The sequence below is a fragment of the Agelaius phoeniceus genome, chromosome 2 (assembly GCF_051311805.1).
Source record: "Agelaius phoeniceus isolate bAgePho1 chromosome 2, bAgePho1.hap1, whole genome shotgun sequence".
In the NCBI taxonomy this organism is placed as follows: Eukaryota; Metazoa; Chordata; class Aves; order Passeriformes; family Icteridae; genus Agelaius; species Agelaius phoeniceus.
In genome coordinates this window covers 6,972,942-6,988,022 of record NC_135266.1, presented here as the reverse complement: position 1 = coordinate 6,988,022, position 15,081 = coordinate 6,972,942, and the positions used below count along the sequence as shown (strand labels likewise).

Here is a 15,081-nt window from a genome sequence, read left to right as displayed (position 1 = left end):
AACAAGAAAAGACAATTATACCTGTGCATTTACACCCCATTTTAGCTATAAGAACTCACATTATATATCCTTTGGAATGGACCAAGACTGCAGAGAAGAGAGATATAAAGGGGAGGAAAAAAGGTGCCAATAAAAGCAGATACCTTGATTTATGCCACTGTCTTTCACTACAGGCTCAGTCACTTGAATTGTATCATCTTCAAGGAAGAAATATATTTTACAGTGTCTAATTCTGTACAGCTCTTGATGTTTTTCAGGCACTTCTTCTTCAAAATAGGCATCAAAACACAACACCTATTTAAAACAATAAATAAATATAAAGCAGCAAAATCTCCAACACTTTTGCAAAATATGTCAAATAAACTTGTAATCATAAGTAAGTAAATGTATGGATTTCAGGAGGGAGATTTATTTCTCAGAAATGTAAGAACAGAAATCCACATTAAAGCACATAAATATAAAATTCTTTGCTTGGCGTTTTTATTATCACAACATGTAAGCAGAGATGGAACTCTAAAGTAAAGAAATAAATCAAATACAAAACTATCAGCAGGTTGCTTGGAAAATCCTCCAAACAAAGCATTTCTGATAACACAATGAGCTGCCCAGGTACTGAAGCAAATTTTAGACTGCTATTCTATGAATAACTAGAAAATACATTGCATGATGACAGCAATGGCTTTACCATCAAGGTAAGTGGAAAGAGTTCTTTCTAAGCAGATCCTGCAAGTGTTCAAATGAATGGTACTGAAACCTATCAGAGAGAAATGACATTTTTCAGGAGGCATTTACAGCTCTGCAATGCTGGCATTTCAAAACTTCCTTGGTTCTGCAGTTCAGTGAGTGGGGAAATCACACAGAGTGTAGCAACTTCTCTTCATGGTCTCTTGTAACAGCAATAATGCAAAAAAACCTCACCTTCACAGGGTAGGTGCTCACTGGCCCTCATACCTAGAGATCCCAGATCAAACTCAGACACCATTATACAAAATTTGCACTTCTTGGTATCAGTTTTTAACCACCAACACCAATGTTAAGGGACCATGAGAGATGTATCTACTTCCTAGGGCATTATCTAGCAGGATGCTTGCTTTGGTTAGTATGTGCAGGAAGGCATTAATTAAAACTTCCATTCTGTCCCCCCAATACATTTGGATCAAATGATTGTTAATTTATACTTAATTTTCCACACTGGTTATATTTAATAAATGCAATTACCTTTACTTTTGATTCATCAAACAATCTGAAGCATTGAAAAAAATACAGTTTAACCATTCCCTATGTTTCAACAAGCATCTAGCAGACCATGAGCTGGAAATGTTTGAAATCTGATAAGCTGGCTGAGCTCCCTGCATGACAGAACACACTGGTTAATAGTCTGCACTCCTTTTGCACGTGCCTTTGGGAATCCCAAAGTACCCCCATGAGTGCTCATGAGTGCTCTGTCATCCAGAGATTTTATAACACCTCATGGACAAGAACAACCTCCTTTTCTACATCTGGGAAAAGAGAAGTAGCAGCCTGCACACACCAACAGCCACCCTGTGTCCTGCTCAGACTTCTCAGACACATTCCCTTCTCTCAGGCAGGGTAAGTGCAGAATGAGAATAATTCTGTTTCCAGAAATTATTTCAAAGGCTCAGATCCCACTGATTTTCAGTAACCATTGAACAGTATGACAGACATATTTTTGGTATCAACTCTCCTGCACTGTGACCCTCCACCACTAGAGAAATAAAATTTAAATTATAATCAAACTACATAACCATTACCTGTTAAACCTGATGGCATCAGATCTTTACACAAAGGAATCTAGAAAACTTGGTTACAGTTTAATTAGTACAACATGCAAGTTTCTGAACAATTCACAGATTTAAAAATATATTTAAAAATTAATACTTGTCCACAGTTTCTAACTGTGGATTTCACTGCTTCATGTATCAAACACAAAAACACTGGACAAAACATCTGACATACAGCAGAGGCAACACAAACTATCAACCTGCAACATCTCTTCCTCTTTCCATTTGTCTAAACACTGGTGCAGAATGCCATTTTTGGTGACTAAATGATCCTTCCTGGCCTCTAGCTACTGTTCTGGAATGACCAGGAGCCCTGTATACACCTCTTGAACACTCCAGGGGACAAAAAAGGTGCTATGATAGAACCACGGTACCCCAGTCTGAACATCCTGGACTTCAGCTGACAAGGATCAGAATTTCATTCCTCTGGAAACATGGAAACTTCTGCACCCTCTTGTCCCTATTCTGCCAGTCCCACTAGAATGCTCTTCAAGAGCTCTGCTTCAGCAGTAATTGTTCTTAATTTTGTCAATGATCTCTTCTGAGAACAGCTGTCTCATGAGACACCAGCCAGGCAAAGCAGTCTGTTTGCACAGAACTCCAAGCCCAATCACATCCTTAATACACTGGATTTATTTCTTTCTCTGAGCACACACCTATGCCCTGGTTTATCCCATTTGGGGAGCTTATGCAGGTTCCTTTGCACTCACACTTTATTCTCTTTACACCCTTATCAACATGCTAGTGTGTGACTGAAATATATGCAGCAACCAACTGAAATTTTGCAGATCAAAGCAGATGATTCGGGAAGTGTGAGGAGGGGAAGGAACAGAAATGAAGATGACTTACTTTTCATTTTGGACCAAAGTTAGTCTTAAAAATACTCAAAATGTAACACTTACTAACTGGAGTCTCATCTGTAGTACAGAACAACAAAGTTCCCATCCCACTCCTTAAAAAATTAAATGTTACCTATGAAATCCAAAAATAACAAATATTGAATAAACTCTGCAGCACTTTGCAAAGTGCCACAAAGTTTCCCTGGAACCTGTGATAGTCAAATTATAAATATCATTCCAAGCCCAGGAGGCCTTGTGTGTATACTTAATCATAGAAGAAATTAAATTTACACCTGCTTCCTATTAGGCAAGTGAAACTACAATGAGTACTTCTCAGCTTACTTAATAATGAAGTTTTATGCCTGTCCTTCTTGCAGTTGCTATGGTACTACTGAAAGTTAACAGCCAAAGTGGTAAGAAAGCAGCTTACATTTCAAAAGATAAACACCCACTCAAACCTTTTTTCATTAAGTGCATTCTGCTGAGTCCCAAACTGCAGCACTGGAGGACAGAGCTGCATCCCAGGCTCTTAACTGGGGAAGCTAAATTACTTGGATAGTGAGTGCCCTGTAACAAACTGTCATTAACACAAACACATGAGCCCTCCAGAGGCCAATTCTGAACCTGCAGACTCCTGGCCTGGACTGCCCTGTGGATGGATTAGATCAGGAATGGCCAAAGGGCAGCAAGCTCCTCTCACCAGCCAAGGCCAGGAACTGATGCTCACTGGAAGGTCCCTCTGCCTCCTACTGAACCCCTTTGATTCCATAGGCTTGGATCCAAGGCCTGAGGAGGCAACACAGCCTCCAAGAAGGGAGTAGGAAAAGCAAGTCCAGGTCTGGCTGAAGCTTTAACACCTGGGCACACTGGACCAGGTCATACCCAAGCATGTTGCTCTGGGAGCAACACCAGGGATCTCAGAGGCAAAGCCAACCAAAGGCAAATGAGCTGTTCAAACCTAACATCTTCTTGTTGTAGTTCTGCTCTGCCAAAAATGAATGTGTAATTGTACTCCAATTACCTGCATGGCTTCTCTTTTAAAGCAAAAATTATGAGATTTGCCTTTCTTCTCAATATTTAAATACCATAATCATTTAGTCATGCAACATTTCTGCTATCTGCTGAATGATTCCTTTTTCTGGATCATTTTCCTTCCTTGATTGTAGGCTTTTTGCTTTAGAAATAAAATATCTCTAAGTAGAATTTAATGTGAATTTAACCATAGCAAGCAACAACAATGTGCTACAAAATTCCTGTCATCACAGGTTACAGTTATTTGATAACTCTCTAACTTAAAACGTGACACTAAATTCTTGCAAAAAAAACCAAACCAAACCAAAAAAACAAAACCAAAACCCAAACAAACAAAAAAACTAACCCTAATTTTAAATTTCTGTGTCTGTATCAGACATACACAATTATACAATAACAAATCATATAAAAGTCCAGAAGTCAACAGGACTTTGAGCATACAAGTATGATAGGATGAGTGAATCCCAAGCATGTAGCACTCCACTGAGTTTAATGATTCCCAAGTGCCCAGACACACTTTCTCCTAGACTGGGGATAACCTTACATTCATTCTTTACAGCTTGCCAAATAATTCTCTTATTGTCATCATTTTCACTAAAAAGAAATATGCTTCCCACCCCCTTATTTTTGTTAAATTCTGTAGGAGATGTATCCCAATACAGAAATATTTTTATATATTGTTGTTATGTTTATATTAATTGTCCAATACATTAATATAATGAAAAAAACCCCACTACCACTCTTTTTGCCTATCTAGGAGCTTTTTTTGCATGCACAAAATAATCTTCTGAAATATCTAATGACTAATGACATTTCATCATTATACTCTGTCATATTGTAGCAATTCATCAAAAAAAAAAAAAAAGGTATTTCTACATACCTGCTTGTCAAATGCTATCCAAGAAGGAGGACTACTTCCTACTGCTTCAGGAAACACACTGCTGGTAATTTTCAGGGTCTGACCAGGTAACAGTTCACCTCCTATTCCAGGTTTATCTTCAAACAGCCTCCGAACATTATTGCTGTACCCACAGATCTGTGATCTGTGGAAGTTTTCTCCCCCAATCTGTCAAAAGTGCAGAAGAGAAAAAAAAATTCTGTGTTTTTGCTTTTAAGTACATGATAGCTGACCATTCAGGCAAGGAGGATTAGCCATGCAAAAGTTTCTTTATATTTACTTATATTATATTATATTATATTATATTATATTATATTATATTATATTATATTATATTATATTCTTTATATTTACTTCTATATTTACTTTTAATACAGACTCTAAAAACCTGTAACTGGAATGCTGCAAGTGAAGTAACATTTTCCAGTGGACAGTTTGCCAGTCTTCTAGACAAAAATGGAATAATATTCCAATAATTTACCTAGGCTGAGAGACTGGACAGTACCAGATGTTTAACCCCACACTCCTTCCCTGCAATAAGGATTGAGGTGGTAGAGAAATAATCAAATCACCCTCAAGAACTGCTGCAAAAGGTAAAGGGGAAAGGCCTTTCCTACAGCTCTCCAGAGGACAAATGGAAACAGCTCAGCAGCACTCAGAGAACAGCCTGCTCTCCTTCTGCATGTCAAAGATCTTATTTACACTTGCATCCCTGAGTGCAAATAAATTCCTCTGCACTAGTGAATACACTTGAATTTTGAGAGGCTGGACCTGAATCAAAAGGCAGACATTCATTTCACCTGGGAGTATTTCAAAAGAAGGTCTCTGTAGTGATTCCTCTGTATTATTACTAATTTTTCAGGCAATTAAAGATGGAGTGCTTAAAAATATAGGAACAAGCAACAGCAAAGAAAACCATCTTGCCCACTCCAATTTCTTGGCTGGGGCTGGAGCCAGTCTTCAAGTGACATAGCAAAGCTTCTTGTCTCACATAAATATCACTCCTGTCTCTGAGAATGTCCCTCCTAATAAGCTGCCTGCTTTGCTGGCCAGAGGCAGCTGGTGTGAGCTGGGCTTGGGCAGCAAGCCCCTAATGAGCCCACACAGCAGTCTTGCAGAACAGGACAGGGAAATAGGAAATGCCAATAGAAAACTCCACTTCCCTCCATGAGCAGCAATCCTGACTTGTTAGCTCCTCTCACTCTGCTATTCTTCCCTTTCTTGCCCTCTCAAATCCTCAAAATCCTGTATCTGGGAAAGCAGAGAGGGGCCACTGCATGCTGGCATGCCCATTAAGAGGAGAGAGAGGCCATCAGAGCTGTGCCCTCCCTGGGGCTGGGGGAACATGAGGAAGATGAGGCTGAAATGGGAACTGATGTTATGGCTGAGAAAAGCAAAGGCAGAGGAAAAGGTTGGACACCAAAATTTTTCAGAGCAGCATGTCAGTAAAGTAGCAGGGGGACAAAATTGCCTCCCCACTCCATTTGGAAGACTGGACATCACTGATTATCACATGCATATGTGTAAACCACTACTCCCCCAAAAAGTGTAGACAGTTCTAAGTTAATATCATAAATCAAAAAATGGTACAAATAATCCTTTTTCATGATGGCAACATTCAAGTGCTCCAAGATAACATAACACACACCCAGCAGAGCAATTCTGGGAACAAGTGAAGCAGCAAAACCTGAAAGTACTCAAGCAGTAATTTCATTCTGCCAGTATGAAAGAGTCAGGAACTGAAAGGCAGGGAACCAGCCTCGTGGCACAGAACTATCAACACCAGTCTGCAGGAACTGCTGCACATTGGGGTCACAGTCTGAACTGTTCACCTGCCTCCAGGTGCTCCAAATCCAGTGGCACAAACCAGAGAGCTGCTGGCATGAACAGCCCAATCACTGCTTTAGCTAGTGAACCTTGCTTAAAATCCTTCTGCACACCACTTTTGCAAGGATAGCGGTATGAAAAAGAATACTTACTATTTTTACAAATCATTATTTTTAATACCATGATAATCAATGGCTATACCCTTGCTTAGGTTTAAAAAAGCTGAGCTAGCCAGTACCCTTTGAAACAGTTATTGCAAAGGAATAAGGTTCACATACTGGGGTCAGAAACAATCAGAGCTATGGAAGCACACCCCCCAAAGAAGATACTTTAAAGGTAAGCAGTGTTTTGAACAAAAGTGGATAAAAGAGTATGCAGAAACTATCATAATTTAAAGAATAACACAAAGGAAACAGAAAATTTCTCTTCAAGATCTAACTCAAGAACAAGAGTTACTGAATAAAAGAGAAAATCAATAAAAGGAAATGCTTGTATGCAGACTAGGAGCTCATGGGCCCCCTACCACAGAACATTGCTCAAGCCAGGAACTTAACCAGACACATTTGCAGGAATGATGCCCAAAATTAAATATTTTCTATCAGCACAGATTTGTGAGCTGTGACACAAAATGCCACACTTCAGTGTGAGCACTGACATTTAAGCATCAGCAGAAGCAGAGCTTCTAGTGGTCATCCCACCTCTCCCACAAGAAGTGAGGACAGGTGCTCTCCTGGAACCTGGAGCAGCCAGCCAGCACTGACAGGGGCTGGCACCTGCTTTGTAGCACATCTGCACTGGGGATGCTTTCCTCTCTCTCCTTTGGGTGCTACTGAACTTCCCTTTGCTGCTTTTTAAAATAATTTTGTTCCTCTGCAAGCTGAGAAAGAGCTGGGGAGAGGTCAGAAAGGAAGGGACCTTTATGCATTTATCAGTTCAAATGCACAATAACCCAAGTCAAGCTGAATTTTCAAAGGGGATTTTCTAGGCAGAAACATCTGATTTATACTGAAGGTGCTACAGAACAGATCCACTTTCTGGCACAGCAACTATTTCATTATTTTCCCTCTATTACCAGACCATGTGTCAGGGAGAAAGGCACAGTTAGCAAAGCACAGTGAGGGTGGCAGTTTTCCTGAGCAAAGGAAAGCTTTTCATGTCCTCAAAACTTCTTCTAGAAGCATTTGCTGTTCATATTTGCTGTCTTTGGGTTTAGCAGCAAAAGTATGGCAAAGTGTTCATCAAAGTAATCCATGAATGATCCTCCTGGAATTTCCAGAATTTAGGGCTAAAATCACAACATCCTTAAAATTTGATATGAAAAATACATGATAAAACAGCTTCAATTCTGTTAAGAATCTTTTGTGCCATTCCTGTAACTTTTTAGGGTTTGACAAAAAGACTATTTTAGATTCCTGATCACATAATTACCTATCCCCTTCTTCCAAAAAGCACCTAGATCCATAGACAAAACCATCTTTTCTCAAAATCTGTACAGTTATTTCTTAAAATTAAAAAAAAAGAACAATAGAACAACAACAACAAAAATAGAAATTGAGGATCACAAAAGGGAAAAATCTCATTTGGGAAACTTCAGCTAATGAACTCAGACCATATGTGGCCTAAAATAGTGACAGAACACCATGCCACCTCCACATTGAATGACTTTTAACAGAAAGCTTTCAGAGAGCAGGGAAAGAGCTTGAATGTGGCTGCTGTGCTAATGCAGCTCAACTGAACAGGCTGTGGATCTGCTGAACAAAGCTGGACATTTTCTGTGTGGTGAGCCTGAAAAATATTGAGGATCCACTCAATAGTGACTAATACAAAGGTCAGGGTTCCTGACTGCAGCTCTTGGCTCTGCAATCTCAGCCCCTGCAGTCCTCGGGGAACGCTGCCTCGTGCTCGCTGCATCTTGCTCTGGAATGGAGTCACAGCAAACTCCCCAGGGAGCTGCACATTCCAGCTGAACCAAACACAGCTGGAAATCTTCCAGCACAGCAGCTGCAGTGGTGGGAGAGCCCTCAGTGAGCTCTCAGAAGCCACATTTTTAACTCAGTCCCACAGGGAGCTATGGCAGGAGTGGCAGCACAGTTCTGTACCCGGGATCCATCTGTAATTCCCACCTTGAGAACAGCAGCTGCACCCTGGATGTCCTGCTCACACCCTGTATCAGGAGGAACTGTGGCACTTCTGAACTATTCTAGGCTGCTGATAAAGTCTCCTGGCTGCTTCAGCTAAGTGATAGAAATAAATGCAAATGCTACACACTGTGCCAGTCAAATTCATGTGACTGATTTCCAGCTCTTTTATCACCCCCTGCTTGCTGCAGAGGTCTCAGGATGTTCAGGGATTAGGTGGTACTGGAAAAGGAGGAACACCCTAGGACATTGTTGCCAGCAACTCTGGGGCCACTCTAAAAACATCACAAAACAATCTGCATCAACACCAATAGTGTGGATCAGTACAGGAAAGGCATGGATCTGCTGCTGCAGGTCCAGAGGAGCTCCAGAAAAATTAGCAGGGGCTAGAGCACCTCTCCTGTAAGAACAGACTGAGAGAGTTGGGGTTATTCAGCCCAAAGAAGAGAAGCATCCAGGGAGACCTTACTGTGGCCTTTCTTTAAGGGGGAGAATAAGAATAAAAGGGACAGACTTTTTAGCAGAGCCTGTAGCAATAGGACAAGGGATTATAGCTTTAAGTGAAAAGAGAGCTGATGCAGGCTGGGTATAAGGAGGAAATTTTTAACAGTGAGGGTGGTGAAACACTGGGACAGGCTGCCCAGAGAGGTGGTGGTTGCCACCATATTCCCATTCCTGGAAATATTCAAGGTCAGGTTGCCCTGAATAACCTGATCTAGCAGAAGGTGTTCTGCTCATGGACTTGATGACCTTTAAAGGTCTCTTCCTGCCCAAACCATTCAGTGATTCTGGGCTGCTCTTACTGCCTGGGAGAAGACAACAGATGGATAAAGGAAAGGGCCCAAAATGCAGCCACAAGGAGCAGCTACTGGAAGATTCAGGTTTGGGGGTCATGAACAGACAGATCTGTGAGAGCAGGGCTGAGGGGCAGGAGGAAGTGGAAGGGGTTCAAGGAAAGAAGAAAGGACAGAGGTAGTGGAAGGGGTTCAAGGAAAGAAGAAAGGACAGCAGACACAATTCCTTATAAAGAGGTTGGGAAATGTTCTTGTGTTCAAGGTAAATTAATGTCCTGTTTTGTGGGTTAAAGAGCAGCAGAAAGTATTTCAGGCAGGAAACACAGAGACAGCCAGAGTAGCACAGTTGAGGGCAATTCCAAGCTTCTGCAATAAACAAGGAAGATGTGGAATTTCTGCTGTGCCACTAAAGTTTGCAACAGAACTTTTTGCAGTTTTTCAAGGATCTAGTTTCCCCCTGAGATCTATAAACTTATTGTCTAATTCTCTAAAAAATGCCAAGGAGAATTGTAGCACAGAATTTTCTCTCTGAGAGAGATTTCAAGCATCAGGCAAGAGAATACACTGGTCAGCCAGCACTTGGTAAATCTGACCCATATGAAAATGAGTTTGTCACCCTCCTCCTTAGCTGCTGACACAGGCAAGGACATCAATCCAGTACCAGAAGGAGCAGCTGCCTTTGAGAACAGGAGGCAGATGAGGAGCACTAATAAAGGGAGTGCTTGAGTTGTAACCAGTGCCACCCCTGACACAGTCCAGGCTCCAAATGCACAAACTTTTTCTTGCAGTAATAAAGCAAACCTTTTATATGCTGTGTTTCCACCATGTGCTCAAAATACCTGTATTGTTAGATTTCCTCATCACCCACAAACAAAAAAGACAGGCACTGCTGATGAGCAGCTGATCTTTGGACTTCTGTTTTAAAAGAGGTGGAGGGGTTGTTTTTGATGAATGGACTTATGTGTACACAACCTACTGTAATTTTGATTTTGAACACTACCTTAAAGCTCTGATTTTCTGGAAGCCACCTTATTAAACACATCCAAGGCAGACAGAACACACATGTACTCCCCTTCCATGCCCTTTGTGGATCTACAGATGAGGCAGGTGGAAGCATTAGGAGCAGAGACAAGAGAATTTCACTAGGAGCTTGAACAGCAATGAGTGGAATTAACACCCATAATTATAAACCAAGGGCTAATAGGAACAACCATCCCCTGTCCCCTGTGCATCCTTCTTCAGGGAATGCTTTGCCACTGTTGTTTCTGTGCAATAAGAGGCATTGGTGGTGATGCTCACAGTCCTGACAGGTGGAAACACTTTCTTCCTTTTCAATTTATCTATAGCAGTGACACCTTTTTTCTCCTTTAAATATGTTATTTTCAGCTTCTCATTTGTGGAGGTGAGTTGTCATTATTACCTCCACTGTCTCAAGGACTGACAAAAAGAGCAATCTGGAGCCCTCACAAGGGTCTAACCATGGTTTTTATAATGTTGTCTCGTGGCACTTGGTGACAGCTTTCACACCTTTAGTTTTCATAACATACTCACTGCATGCACTTCAGCATGGGGTGTTCAACACTGTTGGGAACTCCTCCCAAGCATGTGAAGTTAAATTAAATCAATTAAGTTAGATTGAAGAACAATAAAGCCACAGAAGTCCCTGAGCTGAGCTATTCTGCTTCCAGCCAGCAGGTACCAATGGCACACACCTATTCCAGTGCTGCTGACACACCCACCCAGCAGCCACCTCAAGAGTGGCACACACAACCAATCCTAAACAAAACAAATCTCAATTCAGCAAGAGACTGAATCTCAAAAAAAAAAAAAAAAAAAAAAAAAAAAAAAAAAAAAAAAATCTCAATTCACCACTAGACCTTTTTTTTATACCCCTTTTCCAAACAACAGCATCCAGCTGTTTCCAGGGAAGAAGATGCCTGAAAGATCCTCACAGTCTCTAGGCTGGGCTTGCAAGAGGTCCTGTGTTTGCACACACCTGTGCAGTGCTTACACACAGAGTGGGTCACATATTTCTGGGAGTTCACATATTCCTACACAAATTCATGTTCCCTGTACCTGGGCAGCTTTGTGTCTACCTGCCTTATGTGTCTCTCATAGAATCATAAAATGGCCTGTGTGGTTAGAGACCTTAGAGATCTTTCAGCTCCAACCTCCTTTTCATGGGTAGGGACACTTTCCTCTAGGGCAGATTGCTCAGAGCTGCACCTGACCTGGCCTTGAACACTTCCAGCAGTGGGGTATTGACATTTTGTATGGGCAGCCTTGACTCCATGTTTATAGTGTGAAAACGACAGATTCCCTTCCAGGTACTTTAACACTATTAACAACATTAAAATACAGTTTCATTTGCCTCCTGAAGGCATCAGCTAGAGTGCTATGCATGAATTCTTCCTTACCCCCCCACACTGCTTCACATTAGAGTGTGTTCAGTGAATTCCCAGCTACCCTTAATGAAAAATTTTGAAGTGGTGATGGCAGCCTCCTCTTATATTTGTTGTGATAAAATTACCATCGTGTCTATTTAGCCTGGATTAATGGTGTTGGGAAACCTTGAAACAGCACATCAGCATTTCTGTCACTGCCCTCTCTGGCAAAGCCTTTTTGGTTACTTATATAGAGGGTATCTCTCTCTCCCTATTTTGTTCTGTTAGAGCTGTTAGAGCTCAAACTGCCTCAAAGCAGTTGCCAGATCACAGAACCAGTGAGTTTGGAAAAGATCTCTGAGATCATCGAGTCCAACCTGTGACCAATCACCTCCATGTCACCCAGCCCACGGCCCTGAGTGTCACATCCAGGATCAGCACCGGGTCACCCAGCCCATGGCCCTGAGTGCCACATTCAGGATCAGCACTGTGTCACCAAGACCATGGCCCTGAGTGCCACATCCAGGATCACCTCCGTGTCACCCAGTCCATGGCCCTGAGTGCCACGTCCAGCCTTTCTCTGAACACCTCCAGGGGCGGTGACTGCACCACCTCCCTGGGCAGCCCACCCCGATGTCTAATCAGCCTTTCTGTGTAGAAACTCCTCCTGGTGCGCAGCCTAAACCTGCCCTGGCGCAGCTCTGGCCTCATCTCTCTTGTCCTGCCGCACAGCACCCGGACCCGCCGCTGAGGCCGGGGGAGCTCAGCGCACCCAGGGGCGCCTCCACCTGCGGGCCCGGCAGGAACGGCCCCGCCACGCCCGGGACCGCCTCCGGCGCGGCCCCCGCGGCCCCGGGGCAGGGCAGAGGGCGGGCGGGAGGCGGCCCGGGCGGTCACTCACATTGCGGCGGCGGGAGAAGCCGGGCAGCAGCGGCAGCGCCATGGCCGCCCCTCAACCGCTGCTGCTGCCGCCGCTGCGCGGAGACCGCGCGGCGCTGACGTCATGTGGCCGTGACGTCACGGGGCGGGGACAGGCGCGCGGCGACCGCGGGGGCTCAACCCGAACCCCGATCCCAAACCCTCATCCCGAACGGCTCATCCCGAGCCCTCATCCCGAACGGTTCATCCCGAGCCCTGATCCCGAACGCCTCATCCCGAGCTCTCATCCCGAACCCTGATCCCGAACGGCTCATCCCGAGCTCTCATCCCGAGACCTCATCCCAAACCCTCATCCCGAACTGCTCCATCCTGAACCGCTCCATCCCGAACCCTCATCCCGAGCCCTCATCCCGAACCCTCATCCCAAACCCTCATCCCGAGGCCTCATCCCGAGACCTCATCCCGAACCCTCATCCCGAACTGCTCCATCCTGAACCGCTCCATCCCGAACCCTCATCCCGAGCCCTCATCCCGAACCCTCATCCCAAACCCTCACCCCGAGCCCTCATCCCAAACCCTCATCCCAAACCCTCATCCCGAGACCTCATCCTGAACCCTCATCCCGAATTCTCATTCCGAACTGCTCCATCCAGAACGGCTCCATCCCTACCCCTCATCCCGACCCCTCATCCCGAACCGCTCATCCCGAACCCTCATCCCAAACAGTTCATCCCGAACCCTCATCCTGAACCTTCCTCCCGAAAGGCTCATCCCGAATCCACATCCCGAACGGCTCCATCCCGACCCGCTCCATCCCGACCGGCTCATCCCAAACCCTCATCCCGAGATTTGCTCCAGGGGGATGCAGGCAGGTCCTGACTTTCCTCCACAAAAGCCCCACCAAGTGCAGGGAGTGCCTCAGGGTGGGCCCAGAGTCAGCAGTAGCAAAGTAGAAATAAGTCCATTCCTATTTTTATATATATAATTAATTATTATGTATAATTATATAAATAGATCTAAATATTTATATATATATAATTTATATCGTTTTTATTATAATATAAAACCGCATTATATATAAATGTGTCATATAATATATAGAATGTATGAATAACATATTTATATAATATTTATTACACATTATTATTTATTGAATGCTAAATTAACATATCCAACAGCATCACACACTAGATCAATTTCTTCAATTTTTCAGGATTAATGGCCATTTTTATCACGAGAAATTTACAGAAAAGAAGGCTCAGGGGTGACCTTATGGCCCCCCACAACCCATGACAGGAGGCTGTTTTCAGGTGGGGGCCAGGCTCCTCTCCCAGGGAACAAGTGACAGGAGGAGAGGACATGGTCCAAAGCAGTGCCAGGGGAGCTTTAGGCTGGACATCAGGAGGAATTTTTTCATGGAAAGGGTGATTAGATGTTGGGATGGGCTGCCCAGGGAGGTGGTGGAGGCACCATCCCTGGAGGTGTGTAAGGAAAGGCTGGATGTGGCACTGGGGGCCATGGGCTGGGTGACACGGTGGAGTTTGGTCACAAGTCACACTCAGTCTCAGAGGTCTTTCCCAGCCTAAAGGATTCTGTGAAAATTTACCTCACCTGGTGAGGAGCAGTGACTTCTCTGGACAGGGAGCCCCCCAAATACCTCTGGAACTGGGGTCACAGATGGGACAAATCCCACCACATTTGCCATTTTCTGCACCAATTAATTTTTAATGTTCTTTGTTTTGTGACTTTTACACAGCACATTTTACTCTGGGGCCCTGTCAGGCTAGAGGGAGGGGGAGGTGGGATGTTTTTACAGCTTTTTGTTTGGTTTTTTGCATTTTAGTCCACTGGGATGGGGAAACTGGGTCAGTGGGTTTCCACCTTCTGGTTTCCCAGTGCTGTACCACACATCTGCATTTGCATTTAGTGTGGAAAGGTAAACACTTAAAATATATTTTAATTGAAAATTAGAGAAACCATCATTTTAATCACATTCATTTCATACAGTGGGCGGCATTACACAGAAATTTAAATTTCAAACAGAAAATACAGTGAGAGTTTCTCACGGATGGCTGGTGGGGGGAAGGGTTGTTTTTCTTTATTGGAAGTAACATTTTCCTTGTTAATAAGGGAAGATGCATTCCAGATCACTTCCAAAGCCAGTTCCAGAAAACAGCAACCATGCTATGTTCCTCCATTTTACATAGAGCTGTTCATTAATATGTGGCTTTTTTAAGTAGACTGCCTTTTAAAGAAAAAATAGTTTATGGATAAAATAGCTTAAACCAAAATATTCCAGTTCTGATCTGCCATCACCCTGTCTCAGAGGAGCTGTACTTCAGCTGATTAATGTCCTTATTCTCATGGATGGAGTGGGTCTCCCCTGCCATATTTCATACTCTATGATGCATCAGACCATGAAATTCCCATAATGTGTCATCCCTCCTCCCCCAAAGAGAGGCTCATGGAACAGCATGGGAGATGTGTT

The 15,081-nt window shown here is 43.5% G+C and overlaps 1 protein-coding gene across 2 annotated transcripts in view; it reads right to left on the bottom strand.

Annotated features, from left to right (window-relative positions):
* Window positions 1–13,510, bottom strand: part of EFHC2 (EF-hand domain containing 2) — a 57,053-nt gene extending 43,543 nt beyond the window's left edge. The window contains exons 1-3 of one of the 2 annotated variants that reach the window (XM_077171542.1): window positions 13,429–13,510; window positions 4,554–4,739; window positions 144–294 (exon numbers count right to left, since the gene is read on the bottom strand). In XM_077171542.1, coding sequence (XP_077027657.1) covers window positions 144–294; window positions 4,554–4,739; window positions 13,429–13,434 — 343 coding nt within the window. In that variant the 5' untranslated portion in view covers window positions 13,435–13,510. Of the gene's footprint in view, window positions 1–143; window positions 295–4,553; window positions 4,740–12,615; window positions 12,709–13,428 lie in introns of those variants that run through there. The other variant, XM_077171541.1, reaches the window with a different exon arrangement.
* Between the last annotated feature and the right edge of the window lie 1,571 nt (window positions 13,511–15,081).